Source organism: Prionailurus viverrinus, unplaced genomic scaffold (genome assembly GCF_022837055.1).
Source record: "Prionailurus viverrinus isolate Anna unplaced genomic scaffold, UM_Priviv_1.0 scaffold_35, whole genome shotgun sequence".
In the NCBI taxonomy this organism is placed as follows: domain Eukaryota; kingdom Metazoa; phylum Chordata; class Mammalia; order Carnivora; family Felidae; genus Prionailurus; species Prionailurus viverrinus.
The window spans coordinates 2,830,484-2,850,618 of record NW_025927605.1 but is presented as its reverse complement, the minus strand read 5'-3'; the positions used below and the strand labels follow the sequence as shown (position 1 = coordinate 2,850,618).

General features: G+C 58.2%; 2 protein-coding genes across 2 annotated transcripts; both read right to left on the bottom strand.

The window, feature by feature from the left end:
• Window positions 1-3,064: 3,064 nt before the first annotated feature.
• On the bottom strand, window positions 3,065-11,360 carry DHX58 (DExH-box helicase 58). The gene is made up of 13 exons (XM_047846050.1): window positions 11,192-11,360; window positions 10,894-11,062; window positions 10,487-10,688; window positions 9,910-10,100; window positions 9,046-9,162; window positions 8,309-8,435; window positions 7,960-8,151; window positions 7,034-7,287; window positions 6,368-6,517; window positions 6,119-6,280; window positions 5,196-5,386; window positions 4,036-4,132; window positions 3,065-3,740 (listed from the first exon to the last, which is right to left on the bottom strand). The coding sequence occupies exons 1-13, from the start codon at window positions 11,209-11,211 to the stop codon at window positions 3,555-3,557; spliced, it is 2,058 nt and encodes a 685-aa protein (XP_047702006.1). The 5' UTR covers window positions 11,212-11,360; the 3' UTR covers window positions 3,065-3,554.
• Window positions 11,361-11,780: 420 nt separating this feature from the next.
• KAT2A (lysine acetyltransferase 2A) lies at window positions 11,781-19,380 on the bottom strand. The gene is made up of 18 exons (XM_047845805.1): window positions 18,970-19,380; window positions 18,707-18,830; window positions 18,227-18,372; window positions 18,031-18,120; window positions 17,560-17,741; window positions 17,273-17,464; window positions 16,274-16,380; window positions 15,959-16,069; window positions 15,739-15,875; window positions 15,444-15,652; window positions 15,107-15,233; window positions 14,126-14,236; window positions 13,517-13,660; window positions 13,139-13,253; window positions 13,007-13,043; window positions 12,864-12,927; window positions 12,643-12,727; window positions 11,781-12,508 (listed from the first exon to the last, which is right to left on the bottom strand). The coding sequence occupies exons 1-18, from the start codon at window positions 19,306-19,308 to the stop codon at window positions 12,315-12,317; spliced, it is 2,514 nt and encodes an 837-aa protein (XP_047701761.1). The 5' UTR covers window positions 19,309-19,380; the 3' UTR covers window positions 11,781-12,314.
• Window positions 19,381-20,135: the final 755 nt, after the last annotated feature.

Sequence of the window (20,135 nt, the reverse complement as noted above, 5' to 3'; positions counted from 1 at the left end):
AGAACTCAAGTCTAACTGACCGCAATGACCCCACTCTTTCCACTACAGCACATTGCCTTCCAGAAGAGGCAGGCACAGAAGCAGAAGGGATGAAGGTCAGCTATGAGAAAGAACTTCCCAACAATGACAGTTTGTGTGGTGGGAGGAGACAATGGAATGGGGAAACTAGACATACAAAAGAAGCCCTCCCGCCTAACTTGGATCTCCGTCCGTGAGCTTGTGATGGTCTCTAGAAGGTCTTGGGGTCCTGGCTGGATCCAGAGGGCAGCATCCTCACCTCTCTTTTTTCTACAATCTGGGATCCTCTGCTGTACCCCAGCCCAGCATCAGGGCCCAGAGTCTGACCTTCCCTTGTGGCTCAGAGCTCTGAGCATGACATCTGAGCTGTCAGTACAGGACCTCCTCTTCCAGGAAGCCTTCCGTGAGTACTAGGAGGCAGGACCCCTTTCCTACAACCCAAATCCCAACACGGAAGGTACAAATGCACCCCACGTCTGCAGTAAGGCTCCCTTCTGTGATCATCTTCTCCGACTGGCTCTGGGACATGAACACAGAAAAGATCTACTCAGTCCCCCGGCTCTCTGGGTTCCCCAGACCTTCTGGATGATCCCCTGCTCCCTCATCCGCGTTACCCACGTGTATCTGTACCCAGGTGTAACAAATGATGCGGAAGCGCCCTGGGTTTACGGGAAAACCCAGGTCCCAGCTCAGCTATGTGCTCTTACCTCATTTACCCACAGAACAGAAGCTGTTTGCTTCACCCTATCCCTCCCGAAGGGTGGGAATAGGATGCTACACTTGGATGAGGCACGGGGCACCCGGAGTCAGCGAAAGGGTCCTCACCCGGAGCCCTGCAGTCACCATCCCCAACCCGCTCTCCTTCAGAAAGCTGCGTGCTTAATGCTCTGTCTCTTCTCATCCCTCAGAGCCCACGCCGGCATCAGGAATAGCCAGCCAGGAGCCTCTAAACTTCGCCAGAGTTTTTAGTCCCACTAGCTAGATGCCCAGCGTCGGGGCGCGCAGAACCAAAAGGGTTGTCCTCATCGTCTCGTGGGGCCCCCCAGTTTTGAGGCGAGGGCACAGGACAGGTGGAGGGGGCTACCTTGTTCTCCCGCGCTGCCCTCGAGGTCCTCAGCGTGGACCAGCCCGCGTCGCTGACTTACCTGCAGGGCAGAGACGGAGCCCGCCGCGGCCACCTGCTCTCGCTGCGCTCGGGAGCGCCGCGGCTCCCGGCTGGCCGGGGGAGGGGGCGGGGCCCGGCTCGGGGGGCGGGGCCGGGGAGAGGGAGCGGCGGCGGAGCCCCTCCCGGAGCCGCGGTCGGGTACGGTGGGCGGGTTTATTCAGGGGGACCGAAAGCGAGGAGAGCTTCTGGGCCACTAGGGAGGGTCTGGAGCAGGGCTTATCGAAGGCTGAGAAGGTAGGATCCCCCCCGCTTCGGGCAGCCTAGCCCACATGGCCTGGAGGGAATGACCACGTGAAGACCCTTCACCAGAAGAAGAAAGCCTAGGAACCCCTCCTTGCCTGAGTTCCCCCTTTCATCCTAGCTCAAGAAAGCTCTCCCAGCCTGGCAAGGTGGGTGAGAGGACACCTCCTCTGAAGTCAGGGTCCCCCATCCAGGGGTCAGCTGTGTAGGGGTTCAGGCCACTGAGGGGGACCATTAGGTGCCCAGGTCATCTTTATCCTCAATCCATCACTCCTTGCAACACCATCCCCTGCCCCCAACACCAGCTCAGGCCCCTCAGCTGTCACTGTTTAGCCCTGGAATGACAGGCGTCCAGACTCCGTGCGTCCAGCCGCATTCAAGGCCATTGAGCTTAGCACCCCTGGGCCCCTGCCACCCCCCCTCTGCCCCCAGTCGCTAATTTTATTGACCTGAAAAAGGCACGTTGCTGGCAGGGGAAGATAACAACTGAAGGCGAAGTGGGGACCGGATGGGCAGAGGACGGGCCCCAGGAGGCGGAGATGTGACAGCAGGGAGAAGAAGGGTGACTCCTGGAACCAAGGCCGAGGGATGCCTCCCGGAGAAGATGAGGAGGAAGAGAGGCCCCGGGGAAAGGGGTTCCCTCTGGGGCAATGGAGGCCAAAAAAGACTGGAACTGGACTTTCAGCCTCAATCAGACAAGAGACAGATCCAAAAGGAGGTGCTGGGGAAAAGAAAGTGCCTTATTTCCATCTACCCTTAGGCAGGACCCAGGATGTAGCAGGAAGGAAGGAGATTAGACGGCAGGAAGGACTGCCATCCTGCTTTCAAATCTCTGCTCTAGCCCCCTCCCTTCCTCTTGAAGGTGACTCCTGCCTGCTGGGCCTCTTACTACAGAAATAGCCCTTTCCCTGAAGAATCAACCTAGATCTTGCCTTTCTTTTTCTTCCTTGTTAAAATGAGAACAGAAAATGTAGGCCTTTACGAGTTCCCCCGCTCCAGTGCCTACCTGAGCACCACCCCTCCAATCCTGGATTCTCAGCCTCTCCCCAGCCCAGGGAGGTGACCTCGGGGGTTAGGAGAAGAGGGAGGGGTGCTGCTGGGGTTGGAGACTCTCAGGAGTTGGAGGGGGCAGGGGGACCATTCTGGATGGCTCTCAAATGGAGGCTTGGGGTGCTCTCTCCAAATAAGGTTACCTGAGAGCCATAAAGAGGGGTGGTTAAAACACCACCACCACCACCACCACCACCACAACGTTTAACCTTAAAAATATCAGATCAGTGCAGGGGGAAGGGGAGGAGGGAGGAGGGAGGGAATACATGGGAACAAGGAAACATTTGAAGGTGATGGCTATGTTTGCTGTCTTGATTGTGGAAGACAGGTTAAGATTTATCAAATTAGGGGTACCTGGGTGGCTCAGTCGGTTAAGTGTCCGACTTCAGGTCAGGTCATGATCTCACAGTTCATGAGTTCGAGCCCCGTGTCGGGTTCTGTGCTGACAGCTCAGAGCCTGGAGCCTGCTTCGGATTCTGTGTCTCCCTCTCTCTCAGCCCCTAACTCACTTGCATTCTGTCTCTGTCTCTCTCAAAAATAAACATTAAAAAAAATTTTTTAATAAAAATTTATCAAATTATACACTGTAATTACAGTTTATTTTATGTCATTTATACCTCAACAAATCTATTTTTAAAAAACTGTAACTTTTCTACACCAATTTTCTACTTCTTTATTTTCAACTTATGAGGAGCCTCCAAAAATAGAAGTGGCCTTGGCAGGGAAGGAATGTCAGGGGGTCAAGGGAAGTTGTGGTGATTGCTAGTTTAGTGGGGCTAGCCTCCTGCCTCAGTTTCCCTCCCAATGCCCCCCCAACCCGCACGTCCATCTAGTGCACTGGAATATCTGTGAGTGTGCAGGGAGACTGAGGCTGAGCTGTGGCTCTCCAGTTGCTTCCTTGGCGTGGGAGTCTCAGCCAGCCTGGGTGCCCGGGTTGTCTGTGGCTGGTCAGCAAAACACCCCGAGCTGGTGACTCAGACAAGAGGGGCCTGGGCCCGGGCTTCGCCCCGTGGAAGACGGCAGCTGCCACGGATTCTCCTGCCCCCTGCAGCCTGAGCCAGGCACTGCAGGGACAGGAGGCTCAATCCAGGGTGAAGTCAGACAGGTTCTGGGTACAGTGTTGCAGGTAGTCAAAGTCAGGCACGAGGAAGGGCACGCGGGACCACTTCTTGGCCTGGACTCTCCCTCGGGGTGTCTCTAGAAGCATGCTTCGAACTTTGAGCGCTGGAAGCTTCACTGACTTGTAGATCATCTGCAGACCCCAGGCCTGAGGGTGGGACAGAGATGGCTGGTTTGGGCCACCGTCTTCAGACTGGGCTTTTCTCCTCAAGTTGGGGGAGGAGAGAATCATGCATCCATGAACGCAGGGCCTGGGTCTCCCACCTCAGAGCCGTCTCCCCAGTCACACTGTGGTTAGACCTCTCTCCTCAGATGAGGGACTCCTGGGGCAGAGCTGCTTCCCCCATCCCCGTGAGGATGTCCTGATGGCAGAGGCTGGGCCTCCTCTCTCAGACTGGGGACTTCTGAAGACTGGAGTTTAGGGCCATGGCCCCAATACTTACCTCCCCACAGTTCCTGCAGTGAATGGCACCCCCAGGCTTCCAGTCCTTGAAGGTTCTGTCGATGACCACAGGCCCCCGGGAGACAGTGTAGTAGATCCTGGAGGGGAATGGGAGTGCTCAGGACACCCCCCACTTAGCCCCCGGTCTTGTGCCCTCCTGCTTGCTGGGCCTCCACCTGGACCTTGGGCTTTTCTGACTGCCAAGAGGCAAAGAGACTTCCCAGGGGCAGAAGACCCAACCTTCAATCAGCCCTGTCTGTGCTGCCTCATTGCATGCCCTCCCACCAGGTTCAGGCCTCAGGACTACCCACCGGGATGATTCCAACTACCCCCCAACAGATCTCCCTGCCCCACCCTTCCATCCCATTCCATCCGCACTCCCAACCCACGCCATCCTTCCGCCAACTGCCAGGGTGATCTTCTAAAAATGCAAATCTGACCTTGACATTCTCTTGCTCAAAATTCATCCAAGACTCCTCACTGCCTCCCAGACAAAGGCTAGACTTTCAGGCCTGACCTTCAATGCTCTCCACAGGCTAGTCTGTCTTCTTCAGTCTCATCCTTCATGGCCTTTCCCACTCAAACCAACCAGAATCAGTCCTATCACATCATCCCTGCCTGTACGCATCCCCCCTTCCAGCCCAATCCAGCCTGCACGTCCTGGTTGAAGTGCTACCTCCTTAAATGAGAGAGCCTGCGTGGAGATCTTTGGCACAGTGGCCTGGCACACAGCGGGTCCCTAATCAATCCTTAATGAATGGATGGACGAATGGAGGGGGACGGAAGGTTCCCCTCTAGGGGATGGAGGATGACAGAGTGGCTCAGGGACAACCAGCCCTTCTGCCTTCAGAGTAGGTAGGACGGCGGGGGTTCAGGGGGAGGAGTTTGTGGCCCCTCAGCATTTGGTGTCCTCAATTCCAGCTCTTGCTCAACCACATAGTGGCTGTGGGAGCCTGGACAAGTCATGTAGCCTCTCTGAGCCTCTGTCACCTCACCTGCAAAACGGGGTGGCGATAAAACCTGTCCGCAGACTCGGTACTTGTCAAAACGCTGTTTAAGCTCGCAAACCCTCAGAGCTCTGTCTGGATGGGAGGGGTTCCCGGTCCCCCATCCCGCCTGTGCCCTCCCTCCCATCCCACCGGCCCCTCCCGCTGGTCTCACGAGAAGTTGGGGTTCACGTTGACGTGGTGGGCGCCCTCCACCTTCCGCAGGTCACTCCCGTGGCCCACGGCCACCATGCAGTTGATGCAGAGAAGCTGCACCTGCTCGGCCAGGAACTGCTGCCGCTGATTCTCCCGCTGGGCTGCCTGGGCGGCCCGCTTGACCAGGGCTGCCCGCTGCAGATCCCGGATCTGGAGTCGGAGGGGGACACGACATAGGTGGGGCCCCTAGAGGCCTGCCCCCCGGAATGTGCTCAGGGGACAAAGGGCTCCTGGAGGCCTCAGATCGTTAGTACCCAGAAGAAACTTTCCTCAACCTTCCCTGGGGCTTTTAGAAGCAGCCCTGTGGAGGAAAAGAGTATGCAATGGGGGCATGGTGGGAGCAGAGCGAGTGTTGTCACTGAGTCTCTGCCTCCTCTTTGGAGGATTTCATGCAAAGCTGCTTCTTTGGATCGAACACGGGGCATCACTAATAATTACGCTGGATAACAGGTGTAAACGGGGGCCGTCTCGGGCAAGGCTGGATGATGGTGACCCTGCCTCAGGGGAACAGATTGAAGTCCTGGTTCTGGGCTTATTTTGTACATGTGTCTTTGTCCCTCCCTCCCCCCGCCTGGTGGCAGAAGAGCTGTAAGACAGCTCTCACAGATGCACAAAGTATTTGGTGATGAGGAATTAAAAGCTCAGACGAGGCCTGTTCTCAAGGCGTTTGGAGAAGAACCATTGCCTTCCCTGGCAGCCCCACCCTTGGCCTTTACACTTCACGTCCATTTAAGCCTTCCCAGGTGGGCCAAGTTAGCCCCCAGAGGAAGAGGGAGCAGGGGTGGGTGGGGGGGTGGGTGGGGGTGGGGGTGTGTGTAGACCTTGCAGGCAGAGCATCCTCAGCCCCCCTCTGTCCGCAGGGCATGCAGGCTGCCCACAGACCTTGGCCTGGTACTCGGCCTCATCCATCTTCTGCACGGCAGCCACGGCCCGCTCCATCAAAGTCTCCAGCGCCTCGTTGGTCAGCTCCCGCCGCAGCTCCCGACTGCCTTGGGTCGCCACAAACGAGTACACACTCTGACCAGCCCGGGCACGGCCCCTGGCCTGAGGAAGGAGATAGGGAGGAGCCTGAGCGGGCCTGGGGTCCCACAAGGATCTCTGAAGGCTGTTGGCATCACGGGGTTCACACACCTGGACCATGGAGATCTCGTTGGTCAGGAGCCCATAGCGCACCACCACATTGCACTGGGGGATGTCTAGCCCCTCTTCCGCCACGCTTGTAGCCACCAGGAGGTTCAGGATGCCAGCCCGGAACTTCCGGATCACTTCTTGCTGGTCTCTCTGGGGCGGAGAAAGAGCATGGTAGGCCAGGTGGGTTCAGGCCTGCCCTCCTGCCAGCCCAGCCTCACCTGGTTCCGGTTTAATCACAATCCTGGCCCCTTTCCCTAGGGAGCCTAAGACTCCACTGCTACCCCCAGTGCCTTGCCCATCTTCCCAGGTGACCACCTAACCCCTGTCTCCCCTAAGGACTCCTAAGGATCCCCACCGCTTTACTCTAGAGCTCTCAGGACTTATTCTTCTCTAGCAAGGGACCCCAGAGCTCTGAACCTCTGTCCTGAAAACATCCCTTCCCTCTTTCCCTACAGATCTTCAAGCTTCTGCCTCTCTGCCCCCAGGGACCCCCAGATGGAGGAAACCTTCAGTACTGGGGATCTCAGTGTCCACCTCTCTCCCCCAGTTCTCTGCCCTCTGCCTGGGGAGAATCAGTCCCCCATATCTCTGTGCTGAAGACTCCGTCCCCACCCTTTCTCCCCTAGGAACTCCTTCAGCCCCGGCTCCTTTCCCCAAAGCCCACACCTGGGTCATATGGGTGTTCTGGCTGCTGTTCCCAGCCCCAATCAGCAGATCAGCCCTGATGTCCAGTATCTGCAGGCCCGGCTGCTGCTGAAGCCAGAGCAGGAGAGAGTGAGCGCTCTGGCGGGTCTGGGTGAAGAGGATGCCCCGGCGGCCGTCGGAGCTTCCGAACTGCTCTTGCAGGATCTGTTCTAGCATCTCCAGTTTGGGGTTCTCCGGGCTACGTGTCGCCAGGTCGGCCAGCTCATTCTTGTAGTCTGCCAGAAAAGCCCAAAACAGAGGCACAGAACTCAGGCCTGGAGGTGGGCAGGGCAATGGGAGAGGGCGTGGTTCACAGGGATAGGGCTGCAGGTGGAGAGGGAGCCTGAGGATCTCGGCTCCTAATTCTGCCTGAACGGCACCAAAAGGACATTTAAGGCCGCCCTCTTCCCACCCAGCCAGCCAGGCTTCCACAGGGACCTACAGTATAGAATCCTTTGCAGACATAGCTCACCCAGCACCCCTCTTCAACCCAGCTACCAGGATGACACTTGACCTTTCCATGCTGACCTCTACCACCCAGGATTAACTAACTCAACCTCAGGTCTCTTCAGAAAGATCCTTGCCCCCCTCCCTTCAGCCCCTCAACCTTGCTGAGGTCTCTTGCATTAAACTTTACCCTCTGACCACCTCGCTTGCTCAGGTTAAAGGTACCACACACCCCAGACTTTCAAGGGACAGTCCCTGAACTCAATGGCTTTTAAAAAATCTTTGGCAGTATCATGAATTCGTTTTCATAGCTATGCAAACTTCCACAGATGAAGGCATACATACATTTGCCCTATCCACGGCCTCGACTTTCGGTTAAAAAATAGGGCCCCAGTACCCTCACTGGCACCCTCCTGTGTTGACTCCTGTGCCCCGACCAGTACAGTTCCCACGAGCCTCACCATTGAACTGTGCCAGCAGCCAGCGCTCGGCATGCAGGACCTGGGTCTTAGTGGCGCGCTCCCTGTCGTAGAACTCCCGCAGCGAGGCCAGTGCGTCCACAGCACGGACCGTGTGGTGGATGAGCAGCGCATCGTTGTAGCGCCGCAGGTGAAGCGCGTACACCCGGCGCTGCTGGAGCCCGGCCTCGGCCGCTGCAGGTGGGCAGAGGCCTCAGGGTTTGAGCGGCCACGCCCCTTCAGGCCTCCGGCGGCCTAGACTCCGCCCCCCGAGAGGCTAAGCCCCGCCCCCAAAGGCTCCGCCCAGGCAGGTCCCCGCCTCCTTGCCTTCCGCGTCCACAGCCCCTCTCACCATCCTGGCTCAGCTCCACCACCTGCTGCTCGTAAGTCTGCGTCCCGAAGTCCCGGCTCAACTCCGGCATATCCAGGCGGTTGTGGATTCGCTCCATGAGCTTCTTCAGCATGTCCCCAAATGGGTCCTGGATGAGAAGAGGGAGTGAAGGGATTCCCATACACATGGGGGAGCAAGGAGCACCCAACGGGAGCGCCGATCTCCACGTGAAGCCTCACCGCTCCTGCTGCCCCTGCCCCGTGGTGTTTGAGAAGGAGCTCCGGAGGGAGGCCTGCCGGGATGTGAATGAGTCCCGACTGGAGGCAGGGGTCAGGTTGCTGCCCCTGGTTCCTGTTCTGCCTCCACCCGCTACGTGCCCTTGACCTCTGGCCTGAGAACAGCAATCTCTAAGCCCTTGTGCAGCCCTGTCATAGCAGACGCCAGACAGTGTCTGCACCGTGGGAGAGCCTCAGCACGAAGTGCTCCAGGTTTAAAGTTTGCAAAGCACCGGACAGGGTGCTGGAGGGTTTTGACAGGTGCCCAGAGAGGCGTCGGAGTCAAACCAAACAGCAGGCTGTGGGCATGGGCTGCGACTTCCCCATTTCACAGAAGGGAGAAACAGAGGCTCGGATATAAACGCAAGTAACGGGAAGTCACAGAGCTAGGGGAGGTGGAATCAGGGCTCAACCCCAGGTGCCCTAACTTCATGCCAGCACCCCCCCCCACCCCCCGCTGCCCGTATCCCTCCTTCCACTCACCTGGCTGCGCCTATGGCAGAGGTTGTACTGTTTGCAGGGCTGAGGACTGTGTTCCTGCAGCTGGGGGCGGTAGTTCTGGGGTGACATGATGCGCCACGTGTCCAGGTTGGCACAGAGCTGGGGCAAGAGATGGGGGTTCACCAGACTGGGGTAGAGTCCTATGAGGACAACGGGCAGAACTTTGGGACAGGACAGGTCCCAGCTACCACTGAGCAGGGCCATTGGAAGTGGGGATTCATTTACTCAACAAAATATTTATTGCTCGTCCTCTCTGGGCCCAGTGCTTTTGGAGGCAGTGGGGATCCAGAAGGTCTTATTTTGGTGTCGGGGAGACAGATCGACAAAGCAGGAAAGAATAACAGAATGAGAGGGCTTCAGGCCGCGTTAATGAGCTCTGAGGAGAATGAAACTCGATGATGTGATAGCGTGCAGTGGGGGAGGTCAGGGAAGAACTCTGAAGAGGTGACAACTAAGCTGTTCCCTGAAAGGCAAGAAGGAGCCAGACAGGCCAAGTGCAGGGGGAAGGGCATTCAGGGCAAAAGGAACAGTGACCACAAAGGTCCTGAGAAGGGGGACAAGCAGGACATGCTCCAGAGACCTGGAGAAGGCCTGTGGGGTAGGGGTGAGGGGAGTGTGTGGGGAAATGAGGCTGGGAGGTAGGCAGGGCTGGGTCGTATGGAACTGTGTAAGCCACAGTAGACAGATGGGAGTCTATTCTAAGTGCAGGAAGAAGCCACTGGAGGCTGCAGCTTCAGTGACAAAGGGGCCCGGACGGTCACCCAGGAGAGCCTGGGTAGGGCTGGTGGGCATGGGGCAGGGCAGGGAGGACTCTGGTGGCAGGAGGGTCATAGGAGCCAAGCTGACCTGCAGGATGTGGTCAATCGCCCCATCAAGTGTGGACGCCCCACCAGTGCCTGGGGAGGCTGTGAGACCCAGCACCTGGGGCAGGGGCCGTGTCCTCTGGAGTTTGTGCTGTAGATACCGGCTCAGGATGATGTTGTAGACGGTGTCTTTGTGCGTGTGGTGACACTCATCCACCACAAGCAGGGAGAAGGCTGGGGGCGAACACAGGGGAAGGCTGTGACCTTTGCAAAGTTTTTCCTCCCCCATCAGCTTTTCTCCATGTAGTCCCCACAGTTCCTCTAACTCCTTCCTCCCTTCACAACCCGCAGCCAGGCTCCGGTCTCTGGGAGCAGAGGCAGGGATGATTTACCTCCATTCTGTGGATTAGTAAACTGAGGCTCAGCGGTGGGGCTGAGGCTTGCCCCAGATCCTGCATTCTAGCCAGATCTGCTTCTACTAGGGTGTATGCTGGGGTTTGGCGAATGGGGATCCCCTCCCTCCCACAAAACATCCCAACAGCCGTACAAGGAGAGATGCCCTGGGGTTGGCAGGTCGAGGTGCCTCAGGTGTGTACTCTTTCCCCTGGCTCAGCCCTCACCGTTCAGCTCCACGTGCTCCTCCTCCTCGGGGCTGGTCAGTGCCATCTGTAGCAGCTCGGCTGTGCAGATGAGCAGGTCATGGCTCCGGGCCAGGTGGCCAAAGCCAGCTCGTGGCCCCATGTCCCCACTCAGGGTTGTAATGGCCCAGCGTTTGTCCAGCATGCGGCTGAACTCCTCGCAATGCTGGGTCACCAGGTGCACCTGGGGGTGGGGAAGGAGTCAGGGAGAGGAAGCTGGATGGGGCGATGGGGAGGAGGCAACGTGACCCCCAGGAACTGGCTGGGGACGGGAAGGGGAGAAAAGCCAGGTGAGCTTAGAGGTGGCCACAGCAGCCCTGGAGATCTGGTGGGCTTTGTGAGGCACCTGAGGAGCTGAGACCCCAACGAGGGGAGAGCGGGCTACTCACCCTGTTGACCAGTACGACCACCTTGGCTCCGTCCACAGTCTCTAGATGCCTCTTGGCCACATAAGCAGCTGCCCGGGTCTTCCCAGCCCCCGTGGGCAGCCATATGATGATATTCCTGCCCTCCAGGGCAGGCATGATCACCTCCCACTGGTAGGGTCGCAGCTCCCTTCTGGGAATGGAAGGAGGCTCAGATGACTGGCCATCCTGGCTCCCTCCCCGCTCCTGGCCAGCCCCCTCTGGTGCAGAGCCGTCCCCATCCCACTGGAGGGAGGTGGAGCAGGGCACCGAAGGGACCTACCTGGAATCTGATCTGATCATCTGAAGGGGAGACGAGTAACACAGACTACACCTGACCCCTGCCCTGCCAGTTCTTATCTGCACCACCTGCCGAGGCACAGAGGGTGGTTAGCCCCAATGCCTGGTGTTGGTCGCCCGCCCGGGGTTGTGCTGAGATCGGAAACAGAAACTGAAACTCAGGGGAGGAGCCAGCTCTGTCAGAGATCTGCTTAGAAATCCCCGTTGCCTGAAAAACCTGCAGGAAAGCACCCTTTCATTCCTCCGGGGTCCTGCCGGCCCCTCCTCCAAGAGTGGTCTCCACCCCACCCCCCCCCCCCTTCTGAATCAGCTGTAACCATGTCCACCCAGGTGAAGGTGGCCCGGTGATTGGGACCGCTGCAGCACCCACACCTGGGCAGGAGTGGAAGTAGGGCTGTGGCCAGGCAGGTGCCATCGTCCCAGGGGCGTGGCACTAGGTATGAGGCTTGTTGGGGAGGGTGGCCCCAGGACAATCTGGGGTTTAATAGACTCCAGCTTGTAGGAGGTACGGGGAACAGGGTCAGCCTGTTCAGGCTATGGACTCTACCAAAGAAACAATCACACAGAGGGGAAAAAGAAAAAAAAAAAAAAGCTTTATTGTTCCCTCTGAGGGATTAATGCCAGGAAATGAATGGTCCCCAGGTCCCCCACCCCTGGGGGACAGACAGAACTGTGCAGGGTGAGGCATGGCCACTCCAGTCCCAGTTGAACTTCCAAACCCTGAAGCCCCCTCCCACGAGCTAAAAGTGGCAGTCTCAGCCCTCAAGCAAACAGTGGGCCAGGCGAGGCCGAGGCCTCCAGAACTTCGTGGCTCTGCGGGGACAGGGCTGGGGGCCACCGGGGCCGGGCAGGGTTTATCCTCTAGCCACCAGCCACTGTAGAGGGGCTGAACCCCAGATCCAGGAGATCCCTGCCCAAGGTCAGATACAACAGAGAGTGGGACACAGCTGCAGGCTTGGGGCCTGAGGATCCAGAAAGGGCTGCAGGGCCCGGGGCTGGAGTGCTTTAAGCTGAGAGGAACCTGGGCGCCAGGGGCACCCCTCAGGATGGGATCAGAACCCAAAGTGGAGACATTCCAGGTCAAGGCTGCGGTCCAAAGCCAGAGGCTACTTGTCAATGAGGCCCCCCTCCTTGAGCTTGAAGTAGAAGAACTTCTCCAGGGCGCTGGCACAGCGGCAGTACTCGCTGTCCGGGGGGTTGTACTCGCGGCAGTTGGCAATGACCCGCTGCAGGTCAGCCACAAAGAGCTTCCGGGTGACATAGTAGCGGCTGCGCAGTCGCTCCGTCATGGTCTTCAGGTCTGGGGCAGCAGGAAGTAAAGGCATGCTTTTAAGAGGCTGAGGCGAGCGGGGCTGTGGGGTCCAGTGAAGGCAGGAGCAGGAGTAGATTTGGGGGCCAAAGAGGAAGGAAAGGGTCGGAATGGAGTGTCCTCACCAATAGGGAAGCGGATGACCTCATAGTAGTCAGGGGCCTCTGACTTCTTCACAGGCTCCATGAAGGGCCAGGCACTGGGGTGTGACTAGAGAGGAAAGCTGAGCTGGAGCCAGGCCCACTGTGCCCCAAGCCCACCTCGTGACCGCCACCCGCCCCAGAATGGGTCATAAAGCCAGAGTCGCTGATGCAGGCACCCCCAGAAGGGAACCTGGTCTCCCCACCTTGATCTGGGCCAGCAAGTTTTTGAGGGTTGTGTAGAGCTGGTCTGGATCCTTCAGCTCCTTCCTGGGGTGAGAGACACGACGTCTGAGGCCCTTGGCCCTTCTGCCTCCCCCAACACCCTCTCCCTCCACACAGCACTCACCCCTTCTCCTTCCCCAACGGCTTCCAGCCTGTCTCTCCTGCAAAGTGGGGAGTGGGTGGGGAGAGCATCCCTAAGAATTCGAGAACACACACCGAGCAGGGTGCCCCCTCCCCCAGCAAGACCCCTGCTCACGAATGCCGGGGACACTCTCCACAGGGATCTGCCTCACACCCTCCTTGAAGCAGCTGAGCCCGGGGTAGACCTTTCGGATCTGGGCTTGTTTGCGCTCAATCAGCTTCTTGATGATCTGAGGGAAGGCAGCGTCTTGAGGGGCCGACTCCAGTCCCAGCGGAAACCCTCCCAAGCGCCACAGTCAGAGGCCCTGCGGCTGAGTCCAGGCGCCTCGCCTCCTAACTTCCTTGGGAGGGAAAGCGAGAACCAAGATCCCGGCCCACCCCAGGCCTGGCTCACACACGCACATACCTGTGGTACACACCCACACATGCGTGCTCTCCCCCACGTGCACACGGTAAGCCCCAACGATGAGTGCACGCACATGTGCACACACACCTCCTTCTGCTTTTTGATGATGTGGGACAGCTCCGTGTAGGGGATCCGGGGATTCAGCTCACACTCCATCAATGTTGCACCCTCATAGTCCTTAATGTAGCCCAGGTAGCGGCTCTTGGGAACCTTGATGTCCTTGGAGAAGCCCTAGGGAGTGGACAGTTATGACCCAATCCGTCGACAAGGCTTTTCCAACTTGAATAGCTCTTCCCCCAGGAGCCTCTGAGGGGCGGTGCAGGCCTTGTCTGTTCTCCCGGGTTCCTGGATCCCCTCCTGTGGTGGCTGGTACAATGCTCTGTGTTGTGTGGGTTCAATCACTCTGTCCCCAGAAAGGTTCCAGGTCAGCTGCCCCTCCCGACTCCCTGGCAATGTTTCCCTGGATGGGAAACATTCCTCCAGCCTGCCCTACTGCCCTCCAGGCCCTCACTCTTCACTGGGGCAGCAGCGCGGCGGGGGGAGGAGGGGCAGGAAGATGGGCGAGAAAGATCTCCTCGCAGGTGCTGGATGAAGCAGGGGACATGAAGGGACTCCCATTCCGTCCACAACAGGGGGCCGGACAGAATGACCCCTAGCCCCAGGCAGCAGGCAAGTGTGCAGGGAGGGGAGGGTCACCTGCTTTTTGAAGTAGCCAATGGCGTACTCGTCGGCATAGGTGAGGAAGTAGAGAATGTTGTGTTTGATGTGATACTCCTTCAAGTGGTTCATCAGGTGAGTCCCATAGCCCTGTGGGGGAGGCGAGCAGGGCTTACCAGGGGGGCCCCAGAGAGGAAGGAGCAGACTGGATAGGATGTAGAGACAGCTAGGGGATCCTGGACATACAGGAGAAAAGGCAACTGGCAGAGGAAGGGGAGTTTGTGGGGAGAAGGTGAAGGAGACTTTCTGAGCACTTATTCTGGGCCAGGTGTGGTGCTTGGTACTTTACAGACCAACTCTCAAGTCAGTCCATGAGGTAAATATTATTACCTCCATTTTTATAAAAACAAAAACAAAAACAAAAAACTGAAACTCAACTATGTTAGGAAACGTGTCCAAGGTCAGACAGCCAGCCACGGTTAAGGCCAGGATGGAAATCCCAACCAGGAAGTTGCCGTCCACGTGTCACTGGTTCCCAGTTCCCAGGCGTCAGAGTTGGGGGGAAAGGGGAAGAGGAATCACAAGAGCCCCACTCAGTGCAACATTTGAACCCTCAAGAGAGTGTCCTCCACACACGTCTAGACCAGGGAGGCACCCTGCAGATCTGGGTTATGTAGAATAGGAGAACCGGGAACCCTACCAGTGGGTCTGTTGTGACAATTCCAGGACAGAACCCAGGACGATCACCCAGCCCAGGGCTAGTGTAAAAATTATTAACTCCCCAGTGGATGTGAATGTTCTTGTGAAGGAAATTCAGGTCCATTTAAAAGCATTACTGGTTTGGGGCCTCCATCTGTCAACAAGTGTCTTAATATGCAGTTATCAAAGGACAAATGCCACCTTGTGGGGCCCGGAAGAACTGCCTGGCCACTAGAAGACCTACTGGGATTTTTGCTCTGACCCAGTCCAAACTGAGAAGCAGGTGGCCGGAAGGGGCTGGGGCCAGGAACACGCACTCACCTTGACTTGCTCATTTGAGGTGACAGCACAGAAGACAATCTCTGTGAAGCCCTGGGTGGGAAACATGCGGAAGCAGATCCCACCAATGACCCGCCCATCCTTGATCAAGGCCAGAGTCTTGTGCTTCCTAAGGGGAGAGGGGACAGGTCACTGCCCCTACCTGTTGTTCCCCAAATGCTCCCGGGATCCCCACAGCTTTGGAGGGCGGGGCCGCACTCAGTGCCGAGAGCGGAGGAACAAGTATTCCCACAGGTTGGAGGAAGAGGAGGGGGTGGGGGGACATAGGGGGGCCAAGGACAGGTGCCCAGGTGTGGCTGGGGCTCTTCTGGGGACGCACGGGTCAAAGACGAGGCGGGCGATGTACTCCTTGGGCATGCGCGGCAGCTGGTGGGAGAAGACATTCTGCAGCCCCACGAGCCACAGCAATACCCGCCGGTTGGCCTTGGGCGTCAGTGAGTTGCCGATGACATGGAACTCAATGATGCCGCGGCGCTCCTCTAGGCGGGCCGTCTCGTCCCGGGCTGCGTTGGCAGACAGCAGGCTCGTCTGGGCACCAGAGGAGGGCTGGTGAGCCAGGGCCTCAGGCCGGTGAGGTCCCCTCCCCACACTGGTCAGCGAGCCGGGCTGCCCACCTCAGGCCCCAGCATGGCGGCAGGGTCGGTGATGGTGAGCATGACCTCGTTGACCAACTCCATGGGGATGTCGCCCATCACGCGGAGCCGCTTGGCATCCTCCAGGGTCAGGTTCTCTGGGAGCTTCCTCTTCTCACCTGCCGGGAAGGTTGGCAGGGTCTCCCATGGACAGCAAGAGGTTAGGGGAGGGGTGAATGAGGGTCAGGGGTCAAGTACCCACCTGGCATGGGCTCAGCCCCTCCGGAATCCAGACTCAAGGAGCTGTTGCTGCCCCCACCCATGGTGGGGCTGAAGATGGGGGCGCTGGGAACAACTGCCGCGCTGACCGTAGCTGAGGGTGAGCGAAATCAGGGGGAGCGGGGGGTGGTCAAAGGTGGCGATGGGTCCCACAAAGGGATCCGGGCCCTCTAAGCCCCAGACGCACCCTCCCGCATGTCCCCGCGGCTGCCATCCACAGTGCCTCCTCCCCGGCAGGAGGCCAAGCTCAGCCAGGAAGGCCAAGCCGAAAGCCTACAGAGCCTACCAGGGCGTGTACCTGGCCTGGGCACCAGCTGGGTCCCCTCTGAGGGCGGCATGGTGAAGCCCGACTCCCAGATCGGAGAGTTCGCCCCATAGATCTCCTCCTCCAGCATGGACAGGAATCTGTGGGGAGGATACAGTCTGTCTCCCAACCCTGTCCTCCGACCCACACAGCAGCCTGGACCAGATGCCAGAAGAACTGGAGGCAGGTCAAAGAAACCGTGTTCTCAGGGGGCTGGGAGCTGAAGAAGAGAAACAACCTTTGGTCTGGGGGCAGGGGGCGGCGGGGAGAGACACTCCCCTGCCTCTCTTGAGCCCCTAGTCAAAAGTAGCAGGACTGGACAATCCAGGACAGAGATCAGAGGCCCCGTCTGCCATGGGGTGTAGCACAGGGCGGCCGGGTGTGTGAGCCGGCGCCATCCTGTGCTATGTGGCCAGGCAGGGCACCGAGCCACCCTGCACCTCAGTATCAAAATGGGGGCTCAGAATCTACTCCCTCCTGTCACCTCATATTCCCACCTGGTGGCAGAGGGGGCACTGAAGGGCCTGGATTAGTCAGTAACGGCTTCTCAAGCTGAGCAGCTACGATCCTGGTTTCAAATGAGAAGAAAGTGTTGCAAAACAGAGGAGAATTTTACAGAAAGGTCTACAACAGGAGTGGAAATCGGTTTCACCTCGAGTGTAATCTCTGGTTTCTCGGCAGGCTGTGGTGGGAAGGGTTCTGAGGCTGTGTCCAGGCCCCGTGGGAAATGATTAGTCACATCTACCAGGGGCGTGGGCAGGGGTAATGTTAGCACTCGGGCAATGTACCTGCCATCCCCAGTCTAGTACACGCAAAGGCAAATGCCAGCAAGTTGCATCTGGGCCCCGGACAAGTCTGCCAGGTAGACACCCAGATCCCAGAAGGCTCATGGAGGGAAAGGAGGGACCATTCCAGGAAGCCTTCCTGGAAAAAAGGGGACAACAGGCGGATGTGAACTGGGGCAAAATCCTGATAGGCCAGAATGAGCCTTACTTTGGGAAGTGGGTGAGGATGAGGGTCCTCTTCTCAGGCACCAGCTTGTCCTTTTCCACCCGGAATTTCTCTAGCAGCTGCCGCCGGGTCACAGTGAAGATGGAGCGGAGAAGGCTTCGCCCAAAGATGTGAGTGGTCTCGTAGCGGGGGAGGCTATCACAGCTCTGGGGCACGTGGCAGTAGCAGAGCCATCTGGAGCCAGTGGGGAGGTGGGAAGTGAGAATGGAGACGTTGAACCTAGGCTGGGCCTACAAGCCTCTCCTCATGCTGCCCTTGGCTGGACCTACCTGGTATAATTGACCTTGTAGGTAGCCACGTCCTCGGCCTGAGACCGCTGCCGAAATTGGGCAGGCGTCTCAAGCTTCCAGTAGTTAAGGCAGAGCAGGAACATCTTTGAGAGCTCAAACATCGTCTGCCGCTCCCGAGGGGCGAGGTGACTAAACTTGTATTGCACAAAGTTCAGCACACCCTAGAAGGGGCGGGCAGGGGACAGAACCAGGAAGGAGACGTGAGCAGCAAGCAGGGGCTTCTAATCCAAACACTGGTGCTTCCCGAGGGCAGGGTAAAGCTCTCCTCTCATTCTGGGGCTCCCGGTGAAGAAAAACTCTGGCCCACTCCCACCCCCATGTCCACCTGAAGCACAAAACATCCTCTCTTCTCTGAACTTCTCCCTTATTCTCAACTTGACAGGATAGGGAACACAGCCTCCTCAGTCCTCCAAGATGCCCCCAATTCTCTTACTACCTTCCTCATCCCACCTGTTCAATATTAGGCTTCTCAAACGGGGGACTGCCCAGGGAGCCCTCCACCACTGGCCGGGTCATCTGCAGGATGCATTTCCGCAGAAGCTGGAGGAAGAGGAAGAAGGAGGGGCAGAGGTCAGCAGAGCTCAGAGCTGCCGACTCCCTAGCCTTGTCTACCGTGCTCATCCACACTCACTTGGACAAAGCTCACCTTGAAGAGGTAGAAATACACCTGCTTAGTGTCTGTGTCCTCCTCCTTATGAACAGACATGAATAGGTTCTCCACGTCCACCACCATACCCAGTAGCCGGTTAATTTCCTCCTCTGACACATTCTCCAGGTGGGACACGTGGTCAGCTGCAAGGATAGGTGGTAGGGTTGGGAAGAATGGACAGATCACCAGAGCTTCCTGTCCCTCTTCACCACCAGGCAATTTACACCCTCGGTCCCTCCAACCAGCGTGACCAGCAATGAGACTGACTGCTCCTACATCAGTCCTTGGGTGGCCACTGTCTCTTCAGGGCTGGCAAATTTCCTTTTGCTTCCCTTGGGGGATACATGTTCCCAACTCAATCCTTCCTTAGGAGGTATTTTTGGTTGCACAAATGAAGCTCTGTGGCACTTAAATCATCCTGTCCGAGCAGGACCCAGCCTGACCCCGCCCTAGCTCCAAGGGCACTACCTGCCTTACCCAAGGGGTGCTCACAGCTGCGGCATAGCTCGCTCAGGTTGGCAGCTGGCTGCTGTAGGTCCATGCGGGGTGCAGTGGGGGGCTTGGGGTTTTTCCAGCCATTACACTTGCAGGTTTCATTGGCCTGGAGGCAGAAGAATCAGTCAGTAACCCTGTAACCGGGAAGGGGGTGCAGATCCCCAGCCAGAGGTTTGCCCCTATTCCCACCCGGGCCCTGGGATGCCCCAGGCCCCGCCCCCTCTCACCCCAGGCCCCGCCCCCACCTTGCAAGCCGAGAAGACCCCTAGCTTCTCAAGCTTCTTGGCGCGCGGCAGCCCCCGGACTTGCGCCTTCCTCTGGCTGGCGCGCTGCTGCTGGCTCAGGCCAGGTCGAGCCGGATCCCCTCCGCTCCCGGTCCCCCCACTTCCTACCCCGGGAGCCCCAGTCCCTGTGCTCCCGGCTGGGGCTGCAGCTGGGGCGGGGGCTGGTGCCGGAGTGGGAGCCGGAGTCGGGGCTGAAGCCGGGCTGGGGGCAGGAGTCGGAGTTGGGGCAGGGGCTGGAGACTGAAGGGGACGGGACTGCGTGGCCGGCGCCGGGGTTGAGGCCTGGGTAGGTTCCGCCATGGCCTCCCCCGCAGCGGAGCGGCACGGCGCTCCCAGCCCTAGGGCCGCATGGGCAACCGGCGCACTGTGCGCAGGCGTCGCTGCGCCGGGGCATGACGGGAATTGTAGTCTTTCACTGCCGCTCTCTTTGCCTCCGGCTTCCAGACTTTTCTGTCTTGTCTCTTGGTCCCAGACAAGCGAGTGAAGCCTGAGCCATTACCCTAGATTGGCTCCTCCTCACTTCATTCTCTCTTGGAGGCCTCTGGGACAGTGGAGATTGCTGTTTTCTTGGGGACTTGGAGAAGCATCTGAGAAAACAGGCTTCAGTTGAGGGGAATTGTAGATTGTGCCCACGAGGGTGCAAGTGCAGCTCTGGGGCCTGGAGTTGTGATGGCTTCCTGGCACATCCCCTCCTGCCCCAACCCCGGCCCTGGCCTGCACTGCGGACACAGACTTGCCCCTATGATGGAGATTAAAACGCAGCAGTTACCTTTCTGAACCTGTGAAGTTGCAAGGGTGGTGTTGTCTTTGGGATACTTCCACTCTACTCTTTGGTGGACTTTTCTGTATATACGTGATACTTCAGCAATAAAGGATTATTATAAAATCACTGAGCGCCAGGGGTATGGCCATGATCACGAGGGATACTGAGACGGGGATGAGGTAGAAGTAAAGGAGGGCACATCCCAGTGTTTGTGAATGGCTCTCCCCGTAACCCCGTGGGCACCTCGAGGGCAGGGCCCACCTCTTCAATTTTGTCCCGGAACCCAGCCCTGAGCCTGCCACAGAAGGCCCAGGGTCTGATGAATGCAGGAAACCGGGAAGTCGCGTTCATCTCCCAAGCCCCA